The following is a 26,377-nucleotide window of genomic DNA, read 5'->3' as shown; positions in this document are numbered from 1 at the left end:
TTGGAGAAAAAGAAAGCAGGCAGGAGTTCCATGGCATATCACTGGTGGGCGGCCTCTGATTCACCCACCCTGCCATCAACTCCCCGAATTGATGGTCCAGGCACCATCCTGAAAGCCTTCCCCAGCGCACTGCGAGCACGCCAGGTACAACCCTGGCCTGCACCCCTTTGGGAGCTGCCAGCCAGCACTCTCCAGTCACAAGGAAGAGGTAGGTTTTGGGGATTTCAGAGCAGGAAGGGTAGGAGAGTCTTGGAGGGGGTGGATAGTGTGGGATTGAGGTAGCGGCACAGAGGCTCTGTGTGGGGAGGTAGGTCGTCTAGTTACTGGACATTAAGCAGGGTAGGGCATGCCCAAGGTTACAAGAGAGCGATGCTGATGGAGGCCTTCCTGTCTAAGGCCTGAATCCAATTATTTTTGGGTATCTCTCATCTCCCACCAACCTAAAAATTGAGGTTGGGCAGGAAACTGCCCTTATGTGATTCAAATTGGACATGTTAAGGGCATCAATCAGGCAAAGGGCAGCTCTGAGGCCTTGCCGTCCAAGTGTAAAATTGCACAGAGGTCAGAGCAGGTGAGAACCCATTGGGAAGCTTATCCACGGAATCGTAAACTCACCTACTGTCTCCAAACCCACTGGTGGGGGCAGTGTGTAAAATTCAGACCAATGTCCTGAAGCAGGCCTTGAGTTCTGAAAGCTGACACAGTGACTGCAACCATCTCAATCTCAAAAATAAGAATACTTACGTGAGCGTATTCCCTTAACACCGGTTTTCTTCATTTCAGATGCAATGAAGATGCAAGCATTGAACCTCACTAGAAAAGATTACATTCAACAACCAAATATCTTCTATTACCTTCCTCATCTGATGTCTAATGAAGATAGTCTTCAACCAAAAGTGATGATCGGACAGGGGAAGACTGGAGGTAAGCAGCAAATAGGAACATTTCAAATTGCTGCCTAACATTACCTGATTTTAAATATATACTCCCTCAAAATGTATCGATCCAAATGGTTACCTTAAATGGCTGCGTTTAAAGGTTTTATGATATATTTCTCACATCGTCCTGTGCTATTTAAAACTGCAGCATTTGAAAGTTGTCTGTTAAGGTTTCTTTATAAAGCAAACATTCCTTTTTTAATTCTCCCAGCACACCAGAGTTATCATCGCTGCTTCCACCGACACCTGGAGAGTTGAAACCTTGAATCTTTATACGACCGGCAGTGCAATTTAAATAAAGAAAACAAAAATAAATATTGCATACACCTTTAGTACCTTTCATGGCTTCAGGACATTCGAAGCACATTACAGCTAACAAAATTATTTAGTGGGATGTGGGCATCGCTGGCTGGGCCAGCATTTGTTGCCCATCCCTAATTGCCCTTCAATTGAGTGGCTTGCTCGGTCATTTCAAAGGACATTTAAGGGTCTCATAGAATTGTACAGTGCAGAAAGAGACCATTCAGCCCATCGAGTCTGCACCAAACACAATCCCACCCAAGCTCTATCCCCATAACCCCACCTATCTACCCTAGCTAGCCCACCTGATACTAAGGGTCAATTTAGCATGGCCAATCAACCTAACCTGCACATCTTTGGACTTTGGGAGGAAACCAGAGCACCCGGAGAAAACCCATGCAGACACTGGTAGAATGTGCAAACTCCACACAGATCGTGGCCCGAGGCCAGAATTGAACCCGAGTCCTTGGTGCTGTGAAGCAGCAGTGCTAACCACTCTGCTACTGTGCTGGGGCATCATCAACCACATTGCTGCGGATCTGGAGTCACGTACAGGCCAGACCAGTAAGGACGGCAGATTTCCTTCCTTAGTGAAGCAGATGGGTTTTTACAACAATCAATGCTAGTTTCATGATTACCATTACTGAGACTAGCTTTCAATTCCAATTTTGAACTGTAACATAGGAAACACAGCAGCCAATTTTTAGACCACAAGGTTTCACAAACATTAGTGTAATAATGAATAGATAATCTGAACTTTTAATATTTGGTTGAGAGATAAATATTGGCCATGACAGTGTATGGTGTTGCTTACAGTTCTGCAGGCCTTCATAGTCATAATAGGTTAACTGTAAATCTTTATTGACTTAGAACTATTTACAAATACACAGTAAAGGGTAATAGCTAGAAGCTGGCTCCATGCTTGTTTGTACATACGTCTCTGTCCAACACTAGACTGGCCCTGGGTGCAGGTCATGTGCTCTCTTACATCACTGTGTGGTTGGTCCTGTACTCGTACCCACATTAGACCAGGTCATTGAGTGACTAAGCCAGGTCATTGAGTGTTTAAGACAGAAATCGTTAGATTCTTGATTAATAAGGGGATCAGGGGCTATGGGGAAAAGGCAGGAGAATAGGGATGAGAAAAATATCAGCCGTGCTTGAATGGCAGAGCAGACTCGATGGGCCGAGCGGCCTGATTCTGCTCCCATATCTTATGGTCTTAACCCTATATGTGCCACACGCTTATTACACTGCATTTTAATGTATTTTAGATGATAGTTTATCTGATGCCGCACATTGTTATTACTGTCTGATGCGCAATATAACTCACGAGGCGAGAGATGCTCGAGGAAATAAAGGCTTTTATTGACTACTACAATAGAGCTACCATATATAATACACGATCCCAGACTGAAGGGTCCCAGACAGAGCAGTGACCTTTATACCTCTCCCAGGAGGCGGAGCCCGAGTGGGATGTACCATAATAACTATATTACAGGTAGAACAGCCCAACCCTAACCCCAACAGTAACATGTAGAACAGCCCAACCCAAACCCCAACAGTAACATATATACAGACTCATAGTACTGGCCAGACCCTGGCTCAGTACTACCTGGTGGGAACCAACGATGGTTCACCACATTCACCCCTCCTTTGAAGACAAAGGCCGGCAGGGTACAAAAAAAAACACAGAACAATTGGTCATCAGTTTATAAGTTCAGACGGTCAGGGGGGGCGCACCGTCGTTATGACCTCCTCAACACCGGCGATGACACCGGTGTAGGCACTCGTGGTGGCGTTCTCCCCAAGGCGGTGTCCAACGGCTCCTCCAATGTCTCACGGGCCGGTTGACCCGAGGTGGTGACAATCCGCTGAACTCGGACACGCCTTGAAGTGGCGACCATCTCCTGGACTCAGGCAAGCTGTACACGGGAGTAAAAGGGTTAAGTGATGGTCCCGATGCTGCCCGCGCCGTGTCAGGACGGGAAACAATAGTTGGGGGGTCTCTAACAGGAGGTATGGGAGCGACAGGGGTTTCCAAGCCTCCTGCTGGCGCCAGGTCTCGAATCGAGACCGTGTCCTCTCGCCCGTCAGGGTATGCCACATAGGCATACTGAGGGTTGGCGTGGAGGAGATGGACCTGTTCAACCAAAGGGTCGGACTTGCGGGTCCTAACATGTCGCCGCAGGAGGACAGGTCCTGAGTACGTCAACCAAGACGGTAATGAGGTCCCAGAGGAAGACTTCCGAGGGAATGAAAACAGTCTCTCATGGGGAGTAGCGTTGGTTGCCGTACACAGGAGTGAGTGTATGGAGTGGAGCGCATCAGGGAGCACCTCTTGCCAACGGGAGACTGGAAGGCCTTTTGACTTCAACGCCAGTAAGACAGCCTTCCAGACTGTAGCGTTCTCACGTTCCACCTGTCCGTTACCCCTAGGGTTGTAGCTCGTGGTTCTACTAGAGGCAATCCCGTATGAGAGCAGGTATTGCCTCAAGTCATCGCTCATGAACGACGAGCCCCTATCACTGTGGATGTAACGGGTAACCGAACAGGGTGAAAAGATCACGAAATGCCTTGATAACCGTGGCAGCGGTCATATCAGAACAGGGAATGACAAAAGGGAATCGTGAGTACTCATCAACCACATTGAGGAAGTACACATTCCGATCTGTCGAGGGAAGGGGGCCCTTAAAATCCACACTCAGTCTTTCGAAGGGACGAGTGGCCTTAACGAGTTGTGCCCTGTCAGGTCGGTAAAAGTGCGGTTTGCATTCCGCGCATACCCGGCAGCTTCTGGTTATGGACCTGACATCCTCCACCGAGTAGGGTAGATTCCGGGCTTTTATGAAGTGGTAGACCCGAGTGACCTCTGGATGGCAGAGGTCATTGTGGAGAGCCTGCAATCGATTCTCCTGCATACTGGCGCATGTTCCACGCAACAGGGCATCCGAGGGCTCGTTGAGTTTCCCTGGACGATACATGATATCATAATTGTAGGTGGAGAGTTCGATTCTCCACCTCAAGATCTTATCGTTCTTGATCTTGCCCCGTAACGTGTTATTGAACATGAAGGCCACGGACCGCTGGTCCGTGAGCAGGGAGAACCGTTTTCCCGCCAAGTAATGGCGCCAATGCCGGACGGACTCCACAATGGCCTGGGCCTCCTTTTCCACCGCCGAATGTCGAATTTCAGGGCCTTGGAGGGTGCGAGAGAAAAAGGCGACGGGCCTGCCCGCCTGGTTAAGTGTGGCAGCCAGGGCGAAATCAGATGCATCGCTCTCCACCTGGAAGGGGATGGACTCATCGATAGCGTGCATCGTGGCTTTCGCGATGTCGGCTTTTAGTTTTTCAAAGGCCAAACGAGCCTCTGGTGCTAGGGGAAAAGAGGTAGACTTGATGAGCGGACGGGCTTTGTCCGCGTAATTGGGAACCCACTGTGCGTAGTAAGAGAAGAAGCCTAAGCATCTTCTCAGTGTTTTTACGCTAGTGGGCAGGGGAAGTTCGAGGAGGGGACGCATACGGTCTGGATCAGGGCCAATGACCCCGTTTTCCACCACGTATCCGAGGATAGCTAGGCAGCGCGTGCGAAATACCCACTTCTCCCTGTTGTAGGTCAGATTCAGGCGAGATGCAGTGCGTAGGAATCTAAGAAGGTTGGTATCGTGGTCCTGCTGGTCATGGCCGCAGATGGTGACGTTATCCAGGTACGGGAAGGTAGCCCACAGTCCGTTATGGTCCACCATTCGGTCCATAGCACGCTGGAAGACCAAGACCCCATTGGTGACACCAAAAGGAACCCTTAGAAAATGGTACAAGCGACCATCCGCCTCAAAAGCCGTGTATTGTCGGTCCTCTGGGCGAATGGGGAGCTGGTGGTAGGCAGACTTTAGGTCGATGGAGAACACCCGGTACTGCGCAATCTGGTTGACCATATCAGATATGCGCGGGAGGGGATATGCATCCAGCTGCGTGTATCTGTTAATGGTCTGACTATAGTCTATGACCATCCGGGGTTTGTTCCCACTCTTGACCACCACGACCTGCGCTCTCCAAGGACTAGCGCTAGGTTGTATGATCCCTTCCTTGAGGAGCCGCTGAACCTCAGATCGAATGAAGATCCGATCCTCAGCGCTGTAACGCCTACTCTTAGTCGCGATGGGCTTGCAGCCTGGAACGAGATTCTGGAATAAGGAGGGTGTGGTAATCTTAAGCGTCGAGAGGCTACAGGTGGAGCGCGTTGGGCAATTTGGAGGCTGCTGTTCTCCCACTGAAAGCGGAGGGAGTGGCCCACCGTACTGTAGGATTACACTCTTCAAGTGGACCATGAAATTTAGTCCGAGGAGTATTGGCGTGCAAAGGTGCGGTAACACCAGGAGCTTGAAGCTCTCGTAAACCGTGCCCTGCACCGTTAGATTTACCACGCAACTCCCTAGCATGGTGACAGACCGGGACCTTGACGCCATCGAAATTGTCTGCTTGACAGGCTGGATCTGGAGGCCACACCGCTTCACGGCGTCTGGGTGAATAAAGCTCTCCGTGCTCCCGCTGTCAAACAGACAATAAATCGTGCGGTTGTTTACCTATGTCCATCATGGACTTGTCGAGTCTGTGAGGCTTTGCCTGGTCCAGGATGATCGACGCCACCGTTGGTTCATGAGCGCCACTGCAGGCAGCTGAGATGGATGATGGCGACCCCTGCTGGTCATTCGCGGTCGGTGCCGACCAAAATGGCTGCTCCCATAGGTCGCACGTGGGCGATGGCGCCAAAATCAGCGACCCCTGGTGGTCGCGCGTCTCTTGCGACTCCGCCATCTGGAATGGCGACATCCTGGCCTCGCACGTGGAAGAAGCCCTTGACGATGCCGACGACGAGGAAACCGGCTCCGGGGAGTCACACGCCGCACTGCTGTTCCTGGATGAAAGTTTGGATCGACATACCTTCGAATAATGCCCCTTCTTGCTGCAGGCGGAGCACAACACCGCTTTAGCGGGACATCGCTGCCGAGTGTGCTTCACTTCCCCCACAGAAGTAACACCGCGGGCCGCCTGGAGCTGCTGCCGTCGTCAGGCCCAAGGGCGGAAACGCAATCACGCCGCTTTTCGGTCCCGCTGAATGAAGTGGGATCTGTGACTGCCCCTGCCACGCTGTCTCCACGTGGCCATCGGGATACATCGCCAGGCTTTTGGAGGCCGTTTCTAGCGCATCCGCTAGCTTTATAGACTTAGTGAGATCGAGATTACCTTGCTCCAACAGCCGAAGTCGGATATAAGACGATCCGATTCCCGCCACAAACGCATCTCGAGCGAGGTCGTTCATGTTCTGGTCTGCTGACACTGCTTTGCAGTTACAGCCCCTGGCTAGCTGTAGGAGCTCGCACGCATACTGTTCCGTCGTTTCGCCGGGCTGCCGTCGTCGAGTGGCTAAGAGATATCGAGCATGCATCTCGTTTGGCGGTTTAATGTAGCGCTTCTTAAGAAGCTCGAGGGCCCCTTTGTAGTCGGTGGCCGCACGGATCGCTAAATATACAGCATCGCTTACCCTTGCGTGGAGGACCCGGAGTCTGTCGTCGTCCGTGGTGACCGCTGCGGAGGCTTCGAGGTAATCCTGAAAACATTTCAACCAGTGGTCGAAGGTGTTGGAAGCGCCCGCCGCACGTGGGTCCAGCGTAAGCCGTTCGGGTTTAAGCATTTGCTCCATGCTCTCTGTATCGTTTTCTTTTTTTTTCAACGACGAGAGTTCAATTAGTAGTCAATAAAATTGATGTGCGATATAACTCACGAGGCGAGAGATGCTCGAGGAAATAAAGGCTTTTATTGACTACTACAATAGAGCTACCATATATAATACACGATCCCAGACTGAAGGGTCTCAGACAGAGCAGTGACCTTTATACCTCTCCCAGGAGGCGGAGCCCGACTGGGATGTACCATAATAACTATATTACAGGTAGAACAGCCCAACCCTAACCCCAACAGTAACATGTAGAACAGCCCAACCCTAACCCCAACAGTAACATATATACAGACTCATAGTACTGGCCAGACCCTGGCTCAGTACTACCTGGTGGGAACCAACGATGGTTCACCACACTGTCATACACTTACATTGTCATTACTCCATTATCACCACCCCATTTCCCCCCTTCAGGTCTTGAATTCCAAGGTTCAGGCAGTATGGAGGTCTTTTAACCCTTCCATAACCCACCTGCACTACTGTCGGCAGAGTGGTAATTTCAGTCACCATTGGTGCTTCCTGTAGGTTTGGCAGTTATTCTGGCATCTGAGTGCGTTCCTCAATATCTTTCCATTGCACAGTGGGGCTGGGCAGTCTAGGAATGAGGAGGAGACACCTCCTGTTTCTCCCAATGCTTAATCCCAGGAATGTAGCTGCAGTGCCTGGCGGGACTTCCATCCAAGTGAGGATGAAATCCTGCCTCCTACTAATCAGCGCTCGTTAGAGTAAAAAATGGCCGTGGGCCTGTCGGGGTCACCAGCTCTCCAGTTGGCGAGGGTTTATAAATATTCAGGCCCAGGTGTTCAGACACCAACTTGAGAATTGGGATTTAGGACAGGTTTATTCAAACTGTACTTTTGACTCTGAATTATTTACAAATTTCTCTGGACTTGATTTAGTTCACCCGTGCTAGGTCTGATGACACTGCACACTGAGATTTGAAGCTGGATTTCCAAAGAAGATTCAAATAGTTTTCTACTGCAGTGAGGGATTTTAAATTTCTATCTCTAGCTTCCAAGTCTTTCTTTGGAGTTTTCTCCCGGTGATTTTTCCTCTGTGCCTCTGCTTCTGGAGCTTATTTTTATGTCAGGCTGCTTTGCTGAATGTTTTCTCCATCTTGCAGCAATTTAGATTTTTTTCTGCTTCTGAGTTGAGCTCGAGGAGCGCCATTGCGTAGGTGACCGGAGGTCTCCCAGTGGACTGCCAGATTTCCTGCCCTCCCCTTCCCCGTGGACATCAGGACCCTCCTCTCCCACAGGAACCATCCATGGACATCATCCCCACCGATCACATCCCCCTCCCCCGGCAGAGTTCCCTCCTTCTCACCCGCCAATCACCCCCTGGCAGAGATCCCCCTTTCCTTCACCTGCCGATCACCCCCTCCCCAGCAGAGTTCTCCCCTTCTCTCACCCACGAATCACCCCCCCGGCAGTGTTCATTCCTTCCCACCCCTGCGGAGCTCCCACTTGTCTTGGCCTCACGCTGGCTCCGTCCCTTGACACTGCCCCAGCACAGTTACGGTGCCCAGCGGGCAGTGCCAGGGTTCCAGCCAGGTGGTACCAGGTGGGCATTGTCAGGGTGGCACTGCCCCTTGGGCAATGCCAAGCCCTGGCCTCCAATTCCCCTTATGTTGGTGGGGTACCTGAGGTGACCAATACTGTCAGGAAAACTCAGACGATGCAACACTCTTGAAGCTAGTGTTTCTGAACCAAAGACGTAACTTTATTTAGTCCAGCAGCTTTTGGGGGCAATCAGACAAAGGGTCAAGGCCGCTCCAAGACAGACCAACCAGACCTCCGAGCCGAGTTCTAATGTATACAGTTCAATACAGATCAATTATAGATTTTTCACATTAGCTTTGAATCAATTATCTTCATTGTACACCAATCAACAATATAGCTGCCATATACTCTAGCCAATCACATCTCTGCCTCCGGCATCACGGTATTGCATTAGTTAATTAAAAATGGATGTTCCTTCCTCTCTTGGCTCAAACTAATTTCCCATTTGCCTGGTTATCCTATACACTGGCTGCAAAGGTTAAAGTGTATGTTTCCATGGGTTCTGTTAAAGATCACTACCAAATGAGATGAACATATGACTTCACATCTGGGCATACATCCATGCTATTTGGACGGTGAATAGACTCTATTCATGAAGTCTGATTAGGTGTTCTAATTGTTTCTACCTCTGGATAATAATTTAGACTTTCTCAAGGCTATAGAATTCTCTCGGAATATGGTTTGACCCATGATGCTTTGCAGGATTTATCTTGACTAACGTGTACAATAGTTCTTAAAAAAAAATACATTCAAAATTAATACATTCAAAAATATTATCAAATATGCTTTAAATCTTAATCACTCATTTAAATCTCTTACTGCATTTCATCTGTGTGTAAACTGCCTTCTTATTAGCTTATGAGTCTGTGTTTTAAGAATCATTTAACTTAATGCTACTAGTTCTGTCTGTGTCTTAATGTCTAAATGTTTGAAGATCTCACTAATCTTATTACCCCACTTCACCCTGGTGAGGCCATCTCGTTCTGTCCCCATTATTGAGGACCATACGTGATTCTCATCACGGAAAACCTCAGCCAGTGGTGTGATTTAGGTAAGTGAGCCCAGACGATAGCATCCAGGACTTGTTAATGACATGAAAAGTATGTCATTATTTAAATCACCATTTCTGGCGCAAAGCTGATTTCGCCGGCAAAAGTGTGCCGGTAAGTTCAGGGGAGACGAAAAACCAGGCACAGAACTGATTTTTCGTCCCCCGTTGGATCTTACCATGTCACCAGAAGTCAATAGGGACGAGGTCATAAGATCGCGGCCTTAAACTACAGACACCAGGAAGAATTCCCTTCTTCCAAATAGTGCCATAGCATCTTTCATACCATCTGAGAGGATAGGTTGTTTAATGTCTTATCCAAAGGATGGCACCTCAACAGTGCAGCACTGCACGATTGTACTGAGTCTGAAGAGTCAGCCAAGAACTTATGCTCGAGTCCCTGGAGCAGAATGTGGACCTCTCACGCTGAGTCAAGAGTGTTGCCGTTGCGTTATAATGAGCCTGCCTGCCTTCAGGCAAGAAAAAGAAATTCAGAACAAAAACATCGGCTGCTGTAGGAAAAACCTCTGGGAAATTCTCCTCTGATCTTCAAATGCCACCACCATGGCTGGTAAGCACATCAAACAATGTCATTGTACAAGCTGCCAACTTTCCCCCACCTCCATCCCCAACCCAGCACTTACCCTCCCAGCCTCTGAAATGATCCAATATCAGGAGGCCTCAATCTGGTGAGCTGCACTGCGTGGAATCCTGTAGCTGATTCCCCCAATGTTAATGAGGCCGTGCTTCAAAACTGCAGCCCTTTTCCGCTGAACGGTTGTTTCTGAATGGACGCCTGTTTGCATCTTCAGTAGCCTCACTGGACTAGTCATGCACTTTTGATGATTCACAGGGCTTTCTTCACACCCTTTGTCCTGCAGAGTCTATACATGTTTACCATTCTCCCGACACAAGTATTCGTATTTACATGGCGTCTTTCTCAGGATATTCCAAAGAGCGCTGCAGCTAATGAAATATTTATTGCAGTGTAGTTACTACAGAAATTAAGTGAAACATGGCAGCCCCACACGTAAAATGTGTCATTATTTATATTCATCAATATCTACCAGATAAGACCCCATTCTCCCATCAAATCTCGTAGGAATGGTTGAGAACTCTGGGTCTGTACTCATTGGAGTTTAGAAGGATGAGGGGGATCTTATTGAAATTTACAGGATACTGCGAGGCCTGGATCGAGTGGACGTGGAGAGGATGTTTCCACTCATAGGAAAAACTAGAACCAGAGGACATAACCTCAGGCTAAAGGGATAACCCTTTAAAACAGAGATGAGGAATTTCTTCAGCCAGAGAGTGGTGAATCTGTGGAACTCTTTGCCGCAGAAGGCTATGGAGGCCAGGTCATTGAGTGTCTTTGAGACAGAGATAGATAGATTCTTGATTAATAAAGAGATCAAGGGTTATGGGGAAAAGGCAGGAGAATGGGGATGAGAAAAAAAAAATCAGCCATGATTGAATGACGGAGCAGACTCGATGGGCCGAGTGGCCTAATTCTGCTCCTATGCCTGATGGTCTTATAGGGGAAGGAAATGGCCTAGTGGTATTATCGCTAGACTATTAATCCAGAAACTCAGCTAATGTTCTGGGGACCTGGGTTCGGATCCAGCCACGGCAGATGGTGGAATTTGAATTCAATAAAAAATATCTGGAATTAAGAGTGACCATGAAACCATTGTCGATTGTCGGAGAAACCCATTTGGTTTGCTAATGTCCTTTTAGGGAAGGAAATCTCCCATCTTACTTGGTCTGGCCTACATGTGACTCCAGAGCCTCAGCAATGTGGTTGACTCTCAACTGCCCTCTGAAATGGCCCAGCAAGACACTCAGTTCAAGGGCAATTAGGGATGGGCAATAAATGCTGACCTTGCCAGCAATGCCCATGTCCCACAACTGAATTTTAAAAAACAACTTCTTTATTTATGCAGCTTCAGCTCCTCTCTAATAAATGAAGAACTTGATGGGAAACAAAAAATGCAATGGTTCAGTGCTTCTTCAAAAGGGTAGCATTAGATCAATCATTGCTATCATGTTTCTTCGCATAACATCACAAGTAAACCTTACCTAAAGTGTCTGTGCTTTTCCTTTGTATCTTAACTTCCAGGAAACCCAAGTAAGCTGCTTGGCTCACCAGTTGAAATGATCTATTTCACATTTGACAGCACTCATGTCACAACAAAGCCAAGACAGCAAAAACAAAAGAATTTAGATGTAAGGATTTTCTGGTTTGAGTGTAGCTATGGGTTGCTGCTCTTTCTCACATCAGTTGTGTTGACTTAATGAGTGGAATAAACAGTATACCAGGCACAGCCTTGGCTGTGATGTCTGAGGAGAATGTGAAGAACCATTAAAACATATTTACTACCGGAGCTGTCTGACTTCCAATGGATCACAATTACACAGTGACAGCGCCTTATCAGAAAAGCTGATGTTATCATGCATTTTAGAAACAGTAGCTCATTCAATCCTTCAAGCCTGGCCCTCATTTAATTAGCTTGTTACCAAAGAGAAAATGCTGGAAAATCTCAGCAGGTCTGGCAGCATCTGTAAGGAGAGAAAAGAGCTGACGTTTCGAGTCCGAATGACCCTTTGTCAAAGCTAAAAGGCATAGAAAATGGGAGATATTTATACTGCAGGGTGAGGGAATGAAAGATGAGACATAGCCACAAAAATAAGGGGAAAGGCTGCTAATGGCAGTCCATAGAGAGAATAAAAGGTGTGAATGGCCGTGGTCAACCTTGGTTTCCCGCCTACAGTTATCAACAGGGCCCTCAATAGAACCATAGAATCATAGAACGTTACAGCACAGAAACAGGCCTTTTGGCCCTTCTTGCCTGTGCCGAACCATTTTTGTGCCTAGTCCCACTGACCTGCACTTGGACCATATCCCTCCACACCCCTCTCATCCATGTACCTGTCCAAGGTTTTCTTAAATGTTAAAAGTGAGCCCGCATTCACCACCTCATCTGGCAGCTCATTCCAAACTCCCACCACTCTCTGTGTGAAGAAACCCCCCCTAATATTCCCTTTAAACTTTTCCCCCCCTCACTCTTAACCCATGTCCTCTAGTTATTTTCTCCCCTAGCCTCAGTGGAAAAAGCCTGCTTGCATTCACTCTATCTATACCCATCATAATTTTATACACCTCTATCAAATTTCCCCTCATTCTTCTACGCTCCAGGGAATAAAGTCCTAACCTATTCAATCTTTCTCTGTAACTCAGTTTCTCAAGTCCCGGCAACATCCTTGTAAACCTTCTCTGCACTCTTTCAACCTTATTAATATCCTTCCTGTAATTAGGTGACCAAAACTGCACACAATACTCTAAATTCGGCCTCACCAATGTCTTATATAACCTCACCATAACATTCCAACTCCTATACTCAATACTTTGATTTATAAAGGCCAATGTACCAAAAGCACTCTTTACGACCCTATCTACCTGTGACGCCACTTTTAGGGAATTATGTATTTTTATTCCCAGATCCCTCTGTTCTACTGCACTCTTCAGTGTCCTACCATTTACCTTGTATGTTCTACCTTGGTTTGTCCTTCCAAAGTGCAATACCTCACACTTGTCTGCATTAAACTCCATCTGCCATTTTTCAGCCCATTTTTCTAGCTGGTCCAAATCCCTCTGCAAGCTTTAAAAACCTTCCTCACTGTCCACTACACCTCCAATCTTTGTATCATCAGCAAACTTGCTGATCCAATTTACCACATTATCATCTAGATCATTGATATAGATGACAAACAACAATGGACCCAGCACTGATCCCTGTGGCACACCACTAGTCACAGGCCTCCACTCAGAGAAGCCATCCTCCACTACCACTCTCTGGCTTCTTCCATTGAGCCAATGTCTAATCCAATTTACTACCTCTCCATGTATACCCAGCAACTGAACCTTCCTAACTAACCTCCCATGCGGGACCTTGTCATCCACTGCCTTCCCTTCATCCACTTTCCTGGTAACCTCCTCGAAAAACTCTAATAGATTGGTTAAACATGACCTACCACGCATAGTATGTGGTCCACCTCCCGCGTCACGACCTTCACCCCACCCCCCCGATTTCAGCTTCTCTGCCATTTGGCCATTCACACCTCCTAGAATCATATCAACCTAACCCACACATCTTTAGACTGTGGGAGGAAACTGAAGCACCCGGAGGAAACCCCAAGCAGACACAGGAAGAATGTGTAAACTCCACACAAAGTGACCTGAGGCCGGAATTGAACCTGGGTCCCTGACGCTGTGAGGCAATAGTGCTAACCACTATGCCACCTTTTAAGGGTCTTAAAATTGGCCAATGTGTGAAATGGGCATCCTGCCTAAAGCTGCCCATTTTTTGTCAGCCAGTTTAGATTAAAAGCAGTGCATTTCTGTGGACTCACAGGCAAGTAACTGGCCTCTGTCTCAACTCAGAGCTACATTTCACATGAATGGGAAAACAGGCAGGTGGAACCATAAATAAGGGTGCTGTGGATTTGGTAGTGTACCCACCCAGACCCCCACCATGATTTTCATGGCAGACGAGGTGTCAGGTGGGTTTCCCACTGTAATAGCTCAGGGAGGCCGACTAGAAAGGAACAGTATTTATTGTTAAAAATTAGAACCATTTCTCCATGCCATACATACAAGTCCCAACTTTCTTTTTATTTAAACAATTCATTCAAATACATAATTTCACAATGATAAATTATTAAAACAACAACCAATATAATGTCAACAGCAAATATACCATCCTGAATAGAGCAGCAATCAACCTCTCTCCCAATGAAAATGGAGTCCATGCTCAGTTATCTGTCACCTTCCAGGGTTTCACATCCAGGGTGTTGCCTTCTATGGTTTCACCTTCCATAACATACAAGTCCCAACCGGGATAATAATTCTCCTACAAGTCCCACTCCAGGGCTTTATAGTTCTGCAGACCCTTCCCGGTTTTTGCTGTACAAAGGACTCAGATGACGAGTTCCACCTGGGTAGGCCACTGCCTGTTGCCAAGGGAACCTGTATTCAACAAGCCCCACAGGGAGATCAATTAGAGATTCTCCATAGAACTCATGGGGGTTATCACACCCACCTTGTGCCCCAATTGAGGCCCTTGTGTAGACAATTAGTACCCAATTAAGGGCCTCATCTTGCAGCTGCTATGATATAACAAGCAATGTGAGAAGCCTGTGCCTAACATGAAGCCCAACAAGTTTAACCCTGCAGGCTGCTGCTTAGTGAAAGGGAGGGTGCCTCCTTCCCTGGCCCCTGGTGTCAAGTGAAGGTCTCCCCTCCCACAGTTTCACCTCCCTACGTCCACCCGCCCCCCACTGCCCTGTTCAGCATGCTTCCCACCCACACCCGTTCACCGGGCCCTGTCAACCTTGCCCAGGACAGATCTTGGACTTAGCTCAATGTCCACTCCATCGTTGAACACCATTTCCTGCCATACCTGCATCACCAGTAGTGGCCTACATTTCTACTTGACCTCCTGAAGACAGACTGAAGTCCCCTTTCATATTAATTAAAGGGCCGATGCCTCAAACATTAAGGGAGGGTGGGTGCGAACCAGCTAAGTGGAGGCAAGCTGTCTCCTGATATTTGCACTGGGGTATGAGGAGCCTACTCTCAGCATCAATTCCAGCTCATGTGTATATTTAACTCTTTAAATTTCCCTCTATTTTCTCAGTGTGCACCTGTTAGAATAGAATCCCGACAGTGCAGAAGGAGGCCATTCAACCCATTGAGAGTGCACCGACCACAATCCCACCCAGGCATTATTCCTGTAACCCCACATATTTACCTTGCTAATCCCCTTGACACTAGGGTCAATTTAGCATAGCCAATCAGTCTAACCCGCACATCTTTGGACTGTGGGAAGAAACCGGAGCACCTGGAGGAAACCCACGCAGACACGGGGAGAATGTACAAACTCCACACAGACAGTGGAGGCTAGAATTGAACCCGGGTCCCTGGTACTATGAGGCAGCAGTGCTAACCACTGTGCTACCGTGCTGCCCTGTTGCCTGTCAACTTCTACTAACAAGGATTCCGGAAATAGAAGGAGGAAAATTCAATTGGTGGCATAATGCCAGGCCATAACTGCTCAGCCTGATGCACACTTATATATTCCTGCTCTTTCTCTTTGCTGTTTTTCATCTCCATCTTTAACTTGTTCCGTTAAAACCACAGAAGGGTTGGGAGGGGAACAGTGAAAAATAAAACTAATCAGTGCGGTTTTAAGGGACTTGACCCTGACAGGTGAGAAATTTGCTGGCCTTCAATCTCCTCACAGTGAGGGACGTGAGGAACAACAAGAGTTTCTGTGAGTCCCTGAATCGGATTATGCCGTGGGAACCAGTCATCCAACCAACTAATGCTTCAGGATTATTCTTAATTACTTAATTGTTCAAAATCACTTCTCTGCTGAGTTGCTGACTCTAGGAAAACAAAATTATAGAACGGCAAAGAAATGATTGCACGAGGTGGCACAACTGAGAGGAAGAGTAGAAGACTCTTCCTCCACAGCCACACTGCTGGAAAGCTAACCAGAGGGCCGACTGACTTACTTAGTCATGTTTAAAGAGACCGATGAAGTAATAAGCACTTCATGCTCCGAATGGGAAACTCCAATATCAATGTCCTCTCTCTGCCAACATCCCCAGTATTGAGGCACTGGTTATGGTTAATCAGCTACATTGCGTGGGCCACATCACTTGCATTCCTGACACAAGACTCCCAGAACAAGCTTTCTACTTTGAGCTTTGTCACAGCAAGCGGTTACCAGGGCACAGGAAATGTTTCAGGTACATCCTCAAAGCCTCTCTGAAAAATGTAACCTCCCCACTGATTTGTGGGAATCACTGGTTGGAGACTGCTCAAACTGGAGAAGAGCATCCGCAAGGGTACCAACCGTTTTGGACATCTCTGACAGGCCCAGGTGTAGACCGAGTACAAACAGCAGAAAGGAAGAACCAAAACCGAGCATCCCACTCACCGGCTTCATGAAACACTACCTGCCCCGTCTGTGGCAGAGTGTGAAGAACCAATATTGGACTTTTTAGGCATCTCAGGACCCACAGTCCCAGAGTCAAAGAAATTGGCCCCAAGGGACTACCTAAAAAGAACAATCTGTTCGTGGGAGCTTGCAGAGAGTGAATTGGCTGCTGCATTTCCTACTTTGCAACAGTGACTACACTTTGAAATGTACTTCATGGGCTGTGAAGCACTTTGACAAATCCAGTGGTCATGAAAAACACTAAATGTAAGCCCTTCATTTTTTTTTGTTCTTCAAATTCAGGTAATTAACTTGCTTATTATGTTGCCCGTATTCTGTAAGGTTGATTTCCCTGAGTGCAGCTAGTCTCTCAGGACAATCCTCTGAGGCCTCAGGCAGGCATTAGGCCATTTATTAGCATTTGTGAAGCATCTGATGCCCACTTCAAGTAAAGGACACCTCTTGTCTGTCCTCATCCATTATAATGGGTGACGTAATTCTGATCAGAAGGATATGTGCATTTCCAGCCCACCATTTTGGGGACTTAAGTAGCAGTAATGCAGCTCAATGTTTAGGCCTTAGAATCCATCTTAAAATAGGAGTTGGGAGAAGCTTGTAAAAACAAAAATAAACAACATACCGACATACATATGAATAAAGGGAAGGAGTATGCCATTCTGCCCCTTGAGACATTGCAAACACGCCATCATTTGATTTGATTAGATTTGATATGGCATCAACTCTATTTACCTGCCTACCCCCTTTGACATCCTGGTCAATCAAGAATCTATCTAACTCCGCCTTAAAAATATTCAATGACCCTGCCTCCACTGCTCTCTGGAGAAACATCCTAGACCACTGCTACACAAATATCAAACGTGCCTACCACTCTATCACCCGCCCACACTTTGGCAAATCGGATCACAAGGCTGTGCTCCTGCTCCCAGCTTACAAGCAAAAACTGAAACGGGAGAATCCGTTAAAGAGAGTTGTGCAATGTTGGTCTGAGGAATCGGATGATCTCCTATGGGACTGCTTAGAGTTAGTAGATTGGTCAGTTTTAAAAACTCTGTGACCAGTCTGAACGGGTAAGTCACTACAGTAACTTCATTAGTAAGTGTGCAGAAGACTATGTGCCAAAGAAGCAAATCCAAGTGTTTCCCAACCAGAAATCATGGATAAACAGGGATATCCACTGCTTGCTTAAATCCAGGTCTGAGACGTTCAAGTCAGGTGACCCTATACAAGAAAGCCAGATATGATCTACGGAGATCCATCAAAGATACTACCAGACCAAGCTAAAGTCCCAGGCTAGCCACACAGACTCCACCGAATATGGCAAGGTCTGCAAGACATAATAAGCTACAAGATGAAGGCATGTAAAATCACAGGCACCAAAGCACCCCTCCCCAATGCGCTCAATGCATTCTATGCTTGTTTTGAGCAAGAATCAATTCTGGCCTCCCAGATTCCCTGGATCCACTACAGTTCGCCTACCGTCGCAACAGGTCCAGAGAAGACGCCATCTCCCTGGCCCTACACTCAACCCTGGAACATCCAGATAGCAAAGACACCTATGTCAGACCTCTATTTATCAACTACAGCTCAGCCTTCAACACCATTATTCCTCCAAAACTCATCTCCAAACTCCATGGCCGGGCTCAGCTCCTCTCTCTGTGACTGGATCCTAAACCTCCAAGGAGGAAATTTGGCAAGTTGGCTACGACTCTCACCAACGTTTACAGATGCACCATTGAAAGCATTCTTTCTGGTTGTATCACAGCTTGGTATGGCTGCTGCTCTGTCCAAGACTGCAAGAAACTACAAATTAGCCCAATCCATCCATTGACTCTGTCTACGCTTCCCGCTGCTTCGGAAAGGCAGCAGGCATAAGTAAGGACCCCATGCACCCCAGACATACTCTCTTCCATCTTCTTGCATCGGGAAAAGATTCAAAAGTCTGTGGACACGTACCAACCAATTCGAGCAGCTTCTTCCCTGCTGCCATCAGATTTTTGGATGGACCTAGCCTGCATTAAATTGATCTTTCTCTACACCCTAGCTATGACTGTAACACTACATTCTGCACTCTCTTTTCCTTCTCTATGTACGGTATGCTTTGTCTGTATAGTGCCCAAGAAACAATACTTTTCACTGTATACTAATACATGACAATAAGAAATCAAATCAAAAATTCCAATCTACGTCTCCTTTAATTTGTGGTACTGCTGATTTCAGCTACTATGCCATAAATTAAATGGGGCAACTGCCAATGTAGGCCCAAAAATCTATCGACAGTCACCAAGAGGCTGATAGAAATGCGAGAGGGAGTGTTCTTTTTTCTTCCTATTAACACTTGAGCCATTGGGGGAGAGGATTCTGCCTATCACCATATCTTACACAGACATGGGCATTTCATTGCTGCATCTTCTCTGCAGTGCATAGAAAGCACAATTAGAACCAATGGAACCAACCATTTCTCAGAACAGTTCTGTAACTGTTGTGAGTGTTTACTGTATGCAGTGTGTACCATCTACAAGATGCACTGCAGAAACTCACCAAGCCTCCTTAGACAGCACCTTCCAAACATATGGCCGCTACCACCTAGAAGGACAAGGGCAACAGACACATGGTAACACCACCACCTGCAAATTCCCCTCCAAAGCACTCACCATCCTGACTTGGAAATAGATCGCCGTTCCTTCACTGTCACTGGGTCAAAATCGTGGAACTCTCGCCCTAACAGTACTGTGGGTGCACCTACACGACAGGGACTGCAGCGGTTCAAGAAGGCAGCTCACCACCGTCTCCTTACAGGCAATTAGGAATGAACAATAAATGTTGGCCTAGCCAGAAATGCCCACATCCCTTGACTGAATAAAGAAAAACTTGAGTGGGGCTTTAAAGAAGTGAAGAAAAGCTGGGGGCAGAATGACATTTCCAGAAAATGAAATATATTTGCACCACAGCGATTCAACGGGCATCTGATCTATTGATGTACAAGGCCCAAAATTCATTTCCTTTTGTCATTAACGTCATTAATACTACAATGGCTTGAGTGATGATTTTAAAGGGCTCCTTTATAAAATCAGAGATTGTCCTGTCAGAAAATTTTAGCTCTTAAGCTTTGTGATGATTGACTTGTTTTGCCTCCATTATACAGACGGAAGAAAAATGAGTTTTACAGAAGTATAAATCAATTCTTAGCACAGTTAAACGTATGATCATTGGGGCCTATTTAATCCTTCAAAACACAATAAGCTTTGATAACTTTTTATTTAATTGAGGACGTTTATTTCTTCTGCTTCTCTACTCTGTTTATTGAAGCAAAAAGTGTTTAACGGGTAAAAGCAAAATGTTAGCTACGGATGCTGCAAATTGGAAATAAAAACAGACGCCAAAATCTTGCTGATGTTTACGCTGGCGGGATTTTACAGTCCTGTCGACGGTGCACCCTGCCACAGGTTTCCTGGTGGTGAGGGGTCCATTCAACAGGAAACCCTGTTGACCATGGTGGGACCATAAACTCCCACCATCAACGAGCAGCACGCCACTTCACACTGCCACAAAACACGCCACAGAGGGGATAAAAATCCCGCCCATAAAGTGCTGGAAGAACACAGCAGGTCTGGCAGCATCTGTGGAGAGAGAAACAAAGTTAACGGGTGGAATTTTCACAGCCCACCCATGGTGGGCTTGGTGCTGGGCAGGCACGGAGAATCTAGTGGGAGCCAGAAAGTCAGAAACCCACCAGCATGAAACCACGCTGCAATTCTTCCAATAGCAGGTTAATGGCGGCTCGATGTTCCCACTGTCTGGTGGTGCGAATGCCATTTGCATTAATTTGCATGTCATGAATGTTCATTAAAACAGCTGCTTGTCAGCATGTCCCCACACCTTCCAATCTTGTGCCGCGCCCACAGGAAATTACCTTGGCCTCAAAACCATTTGGAAAGGAGTGGTGTGCACAGGTCGACCTCAGTCTGCTCGAGACTTTGGGGTGAGTGCAGACTGAGGTCTGCACTCACCCCAAAGACTGGTTCGTGCCCTCCAGCTTCATGCTAAGCCTGTCTGTATGGACAGCACTGTATTGTAGGACTCTTGGGGACCCTCCACTTGGACTGACTCTAACCAATGCTGTGCCCAGGGTTATAGATTTCATGGGTCTTATCCCAGTGCCTGACGCTGTCTCTGTAAAGAGAGCACTGAGCTGTGGGACTCATGCAGCCTCCACTTTGATCAATTTAGGTTCAACTGGGGGTGAGGTATAAGGCAAGGACGGGGCTGACGAAGAGGTGGGGACAATGGGGAAGGAGGGTTATGCAGGGGCAAGGGGAGAAACACAAGGCAGCATGATGGAAGGCAGAGGGGCAGGGGTGTGAAGGACGATGATGAACAATGGAAGGCAAAGGGAAGACTGAGCGGAGGGAAGCTGGATCCAACAAGGATATACATGAAATGCTGACAAACAAGGATATCAAAGGGATACCACATTGCTCATTGGAAGTGGATGCACGCAGGCTCTGGAATGGGTGGGTGCTTGTTAGTGTGGCACATTAGGGATGGTTCACAACAATTGTCAGAAATTGGAGGTGGTATAGTTTGGGAGGGTTACTGTTGTCCTTAGTCTTCTTCGGAAAGAGAACTATGTCAAGGTTCTCAGGTTAGTTCAAAGCTTTCAGACAGGAGTCACAAAATGCAAAGATTCCTGTTGTGAAATGGAAAGGGATCACAGATGTCAGGCTGTGTGGATCTCACTGTCTGAAGTCAGAGATAGATGACAGTGCAGAAGAGCAGTAGGCATGCAGCAGGAGCAATCTTTAGCAGCATGGTGTACCCCAGCGGCAGGGAGGGGCAAGGGCTGTGTGCTCTGCAGGAAAAAAACACAGCTTGGTGTGCAGCGCTTTCTTATATACACTGTCCCTGGGCTTGGCGGGCTCAGTACTGAGCTACAGAGGGAATGGTGATGGTGACTGGGGCATCTGCAGCCTGGAGATAGGGAAGAATAATACAAGGAGCATGTATGTGAAACTGTTATGGAAGGCTGGGGTGTTTGTGGTGGTGGTGCGGGGGGGAAGGGGGGTCACCTCTGTAGGTAACAGAGCACAGTAAGAAGTCTAACAAGGTTAGGGGTGTTGTTAGACTTCTTACTGTGTTTACCCCAGTCCAACTCCGGCATCTCCACGTGGTAACAGAGCACACAGTCTCCCAATGGACAGGGTAGAGATCCATGTGGGGCGTGGGCACTTCACAGCTGATGGGCTGAGTGGGGAGTGTTAGGTTATTCACCACTGTAATGGTGGGATCCAGTGTCAGTGGGGGAGGCAGGAGAAAACAGGAGGTAGTTTCACTGGCACATTGTGAGGCTGCAGGTAAATTGAAAGCACGCAGACAGTGAGGGAGGGAGAGTCGAACTCGGTTCTGAAGTACAGGATGAGCAGCACCACAAAAAACAAAAGTCAGATTGGTTCTGTCTGGGAGGGGTATGGGATAGTGTGGGAGGTCCACTCCACTGGACTATGGAATCCTTCTTGGGACACACTCACCTTTGGGTGCCACTACAGTGGACAGGATGCAGATTAGTTACAGTTTCAACGGTTTGGAATTGTGGTGTTGGAACCGCCACCACCACTCTTAGACAACAAAATGGAGAATTCTGCCCAACGTTTCATGTCCATTATGACTTTTCGGAACATTATTATGAAAGCGCTTAATGGGTCTCTGTTTCTCTCTATGCCAAAAGGAAAGTCTTTACTTCATTACTGTTCCTATGTAGATGTTTCTATTTCTTACACTACCAATTCTGAAGAAGATTGCTCATGTAAATCCAAATTATTCACAGTTTTATACAATGAATTCACAACCATTGGGAATTGAGTGGAGGCTGCTTTAATTCATTGCAAGCTGTGAGACCTTTGATACCAGCAGAGAGGAACCACTGATTTCAAACAGGGTCCAGGTTTAACTGAGCCATCAGTCTAGTTCCTCTTAATGTTCTTTAATCCCTGAAATGAGGAAGCCATGGATTATCTGGTCAATGTGGAAGTTGTCATGTTTTGGATAAGACAGCAAGTAAAGAATGGAGTAATGTAATTCTTCTCAGTCATTGAGTCATAGAATCAGAGGTTTACAGTGTGGAAACAGGCGCTTCAGCCCAACTTGTCCATGCTGCTCCTTTTATAACCACTGAGCTAGTCTCAATTGCCTACATTTGGCCCATATCCCTCTATATCCATCTTACCCATGTAATTGTCTAAATGCTTTTTAAAAGATAAAATTGTACCTGCCTCTATGACTACCTCTGACAGCTTGTTCCAGATGCTCACCACCCTCTGTGTGAAAAAATTGCCCCACTGGACACTTTTGTATCTCTCCTCTCTCACCTTAAACCTATGGCCTCTAGTTTTGACTCCCCTACATTTGGGAAAAGATATTGACGATCTAGCTGATCTATGCCCCTCATTATTTTATAGACCTCTATTAGATCACCCCTCAGCCTCCTACATTCCAAAAAAAAGTCCCAGTCTATCCAGTCTCTCCTTATAACTCAAACCATCAAGTCCCGGTAGCATCCTAGTAAATATTTTCTGCACTCTTTCTAGTTAAATAATATCCTTTCTATAATCATAGAATCATAGAAACCCTACAGTGCAGAAGGAGGCCATTCAGCCCATCGAGTCTGCACCGACCACAATCCCACCCAGGCCCTACCCACTAATCCCTTTTTTTTTTACCCGCTAATCCCTCTAACCTACGCATCCCAGGACTCTAAGGGGCAATTTTTAACCTGGCCAATCAACCTAACCCGCACATCTTTGGACTGTGGGAGGAAACCGGAGCACCCGGAGGAAACCCACACAGACACGAGGAGAATGCGCAAACTCCACACAGACAGTGACCCGAGCCGGGAATCGAACCCGGGACCCTGGAGCTGTGAAGCAGCAGTGCTAACCACTGTGCTACCGTGCCGCCCCAATGGGGTGACCAGAACTGTACACAGTATTCCAAGTGTGGCCTTACCAATGTCTTGTACAACTTCAACAAGATGTCCCAACTCCTGTATTCAGTGTTCTGACCGATGAAACCAAGCATGCCGAATGCCTTCTTCACCACTCTGTCCACCTGTGATTCCACTTTCAAGGAGCTTTGAACCTGTACCCCTTGATCTCTTTGTTCTATAACTCTCTCCAACATCCTACCATTAACTGAGTAAGTCAGGCAGAGGACAAAGACAGTAGCTTTTCCTTACTGCTTTATTTTATTTCAATTTAATTTTTACATAATTGGTACATCGAGGGTGGTTTATCCACCCTGTGAAAGCAAGAGGCGTTTGTGTGGAGCTGCGTAGAGTTTGCACGTTCTCCCTGTGTCTGCGTAGGTTTCCTCCAGGTGCTCTGGTTTCCTCCCGCAGTCTGAAAGGTGTACAGGTTAGGTGATTGACCATGGTAAATTGCCCCTTAGTGTCCCAAAATGTATAGATTAGGGGAATAGCTGGGTAAATATGTGCGGTTATGGAGTAAGCCTAGGTGAGAGTTGGTGCAGACTCGATGGGTTGAATGGCCTCTTTCTACACTGTAAAGATTCTATGATTCTATGAAGTGTACTTACTAAAATGAGGCTGAAAAGAAGAGCAAGTTTGATTTTCTTTTATTATTAGCCTCCAAAAGACATCCATGGAACTAGGAAACCATCTATTTTCTGGAGGTGTGAGGGAGACCTGGCACTCTCACACCCTCACCTGGCACTTGCACATCCTCACCAACACTCCCACACTCTCACCAACACTCCACATCCTCACCTGGCAAATAACAGAGCCATGAGGGGTTTCCTCAGGTGACAGCTCGGCTGCATAATGTACTTCTGATGGCACGTGCGTTCCTAAGTAACAGGAGAATGCGTACTGACCTTTGAACTTTAGCACGGAGGGTCTTGGTGACTGCGTCCAGCCCTTGCAGTAAGATTCTCCCCTGTGTTTTTTGTTCTTAATTTCCCTAAATTTTGAGGAAAGCGAATCTGTTACAAAACCTAAGATACTGGCTGAAATTTTCCAGCCCTTTCCACCAGCAGGATCTTCCAGTTCTGCTGAGGGTGAATCCCCCACCCCCCCCTTGGTGCCTTCCCCGACGGTGAGGGTGCGGGCACACAAAACCCCATAGACATTGATGGGACCAGAGGCCAATCAATGGCCTCTGCCTCCACCTCCACCACCAGAAAATACCCTGGGTGGGGAGGGGTGGGGGGAGAGAACACAGGAAACCCTGCTTATTGAGTGAGTTTAGGATGGTTCCACTAACCCCTTCCACAGACTGACTGTACTGGTGTCTGTACCAAAGCAGCTGGCCTGTGAAGTTGAACTCAGTGGAAGAACAGATCAGAGAATTGGATGCAGAGCTCACACAGTCCATTCTCAGTGCACCCAGTGTTCGTGCCATTCATTTTTAGCACCAGAAATTAGATATTATTCCCCCTCTGGCGCCAGATTTTCTGAGTCATTTTCCCATCAAACAAGCCTGACAATTTATCTATACTAATTTTATTTTTTCGAGGAAATTTTACCACAAACCTCTTGCAATCCAACTGAAAGCAACATTAATTCTGAAAATGAAATTGGACATAGACTCTAGAGTGTTTCTGGATTGGTCCGAAAGTTGCAGAAAGTTCTGTGGAACCGGAATAGCCATGAATTTATTTATTTCACTATCTATTCATCACTCTAATGAAAAATATCTGCCTGCAGTGATCAGAATGGCAATGGTAGATACCCACCTATTTTTGTCCCATTGGTTAAGATTCTGGGTCACTTCTGATTGCTCATTTTTTAGGCAGCAATCACAATACTGAAATTTTATTCTGTAAAATTACTCCCATTACAATGGAAACATTTTATACCAAGGTACCGCTGCCCTGGCATTTCCACACGATGTACTTCTAAAAATAAACTTTGCTGCATAATTAGCATAGAAATAATTCAACTGTTGCGGAAAAATTAACATCCTTATCTCAGCTTCTAATTGCTCCAGTATTTTATCCTTCCCATGTGCAACAGTCTTGACACTAAGTACATCCTCGCTCAATCCAAAGGCAGCGCCACATCTGTCCACTTCCTTAGCCACTCCAGGCCCTGCTCCTCCGTCATGAAGATCCCATGCACTTCTGCAACAGACCAAAGGTGAAGATGCGTCAATTTTGATCCTACTCCTCAATTTGCATTTACTCAAAACTCAATCTCCTGCCCGTGCCTTACATTCCTTTTAACCTTCATAGCTGATTCATTAAATATCAGAGACCCAGTGGAGGTGGCAGCTACACAGTTACTCTTCTAGTGGACTCACAAGCCTTTCATATGGCTGTGTACAATGGCCACTTCCAAAATACACACACACGAGCTGGTGTTGGGATTTCACCCCACCCAAACACACACTTAATATATAAAAAGGTGAAAAGAAAGACTATTGGACCTGTTCTATACAATCACGGTACTAGTTTCTATACTTCACTGCCCCCGTTAGCCATCACCACTGCATCCCTAAATCCCCACAATCTAATTCCATATAGTCTCCCAAAAGAGGCACAAAAAGAGAAAAAAAACAATATGGGACAATTTAGGAAATCCCTCCCCCACCCCCTGATATGGGGGCTAGACAGGAGGCGGGTGGGTAAGGAGGTAATTTCCTGGTGCCAGCTGGTATGCCAGTTTGATACCACAATCTCTCCTCAGCCATTTAGCTGGAGTTTTTTGGTTGACCCACAAGGGTCCCACAAGGCTGTCAGCACCATGGCAACTATCT

General features: G+C 46.9%; 1 protein-coding gene across 3 annotated transcripts in view; it reads left to right on the top strand.

The window, feature by feature from the left end:
* LOC144492533 (alpha-1,3-mannosyl-glycoprotein 4-beta-N-acetylglucosaminyltransferase B-like) overlaps window positions 1-26,377 on the top strand; it is a 243,124-nt gene that overhangs the window by 115,596 nt on the left and 101,151 nt on the right. For all 3 annotated transcript variants that reach the window (XM_078210655.1, XM_078210648.1, XM_078210664.1), the window contains exon 3: window positions 784-924. In XM_078210655.1, the coding sequence (XP_078066781.1) occupies window positions 784-924 (141 nt within the window). The remainder of the gene's footprint in view (window positions 1-783; window positions 925-26,377) is intronic.

The sequence above is a fragment of the Mustelus asterias genome, chromosome 1 (assembly GCF_964213995.1).
Source record: "Mustelus asterias chromosome 1, sMusAst1.hap1.1, whole genome shotgun sequence".
NCBI lineage: Eukaryota > Metazoa > Chordata > Chondrichthyes > Carcharhiniformes > Triakidae > Mustelus > Mustelus asterias.
This window is presented reverse-complemented; position numbering and strand designations above follow the sequence as displayed.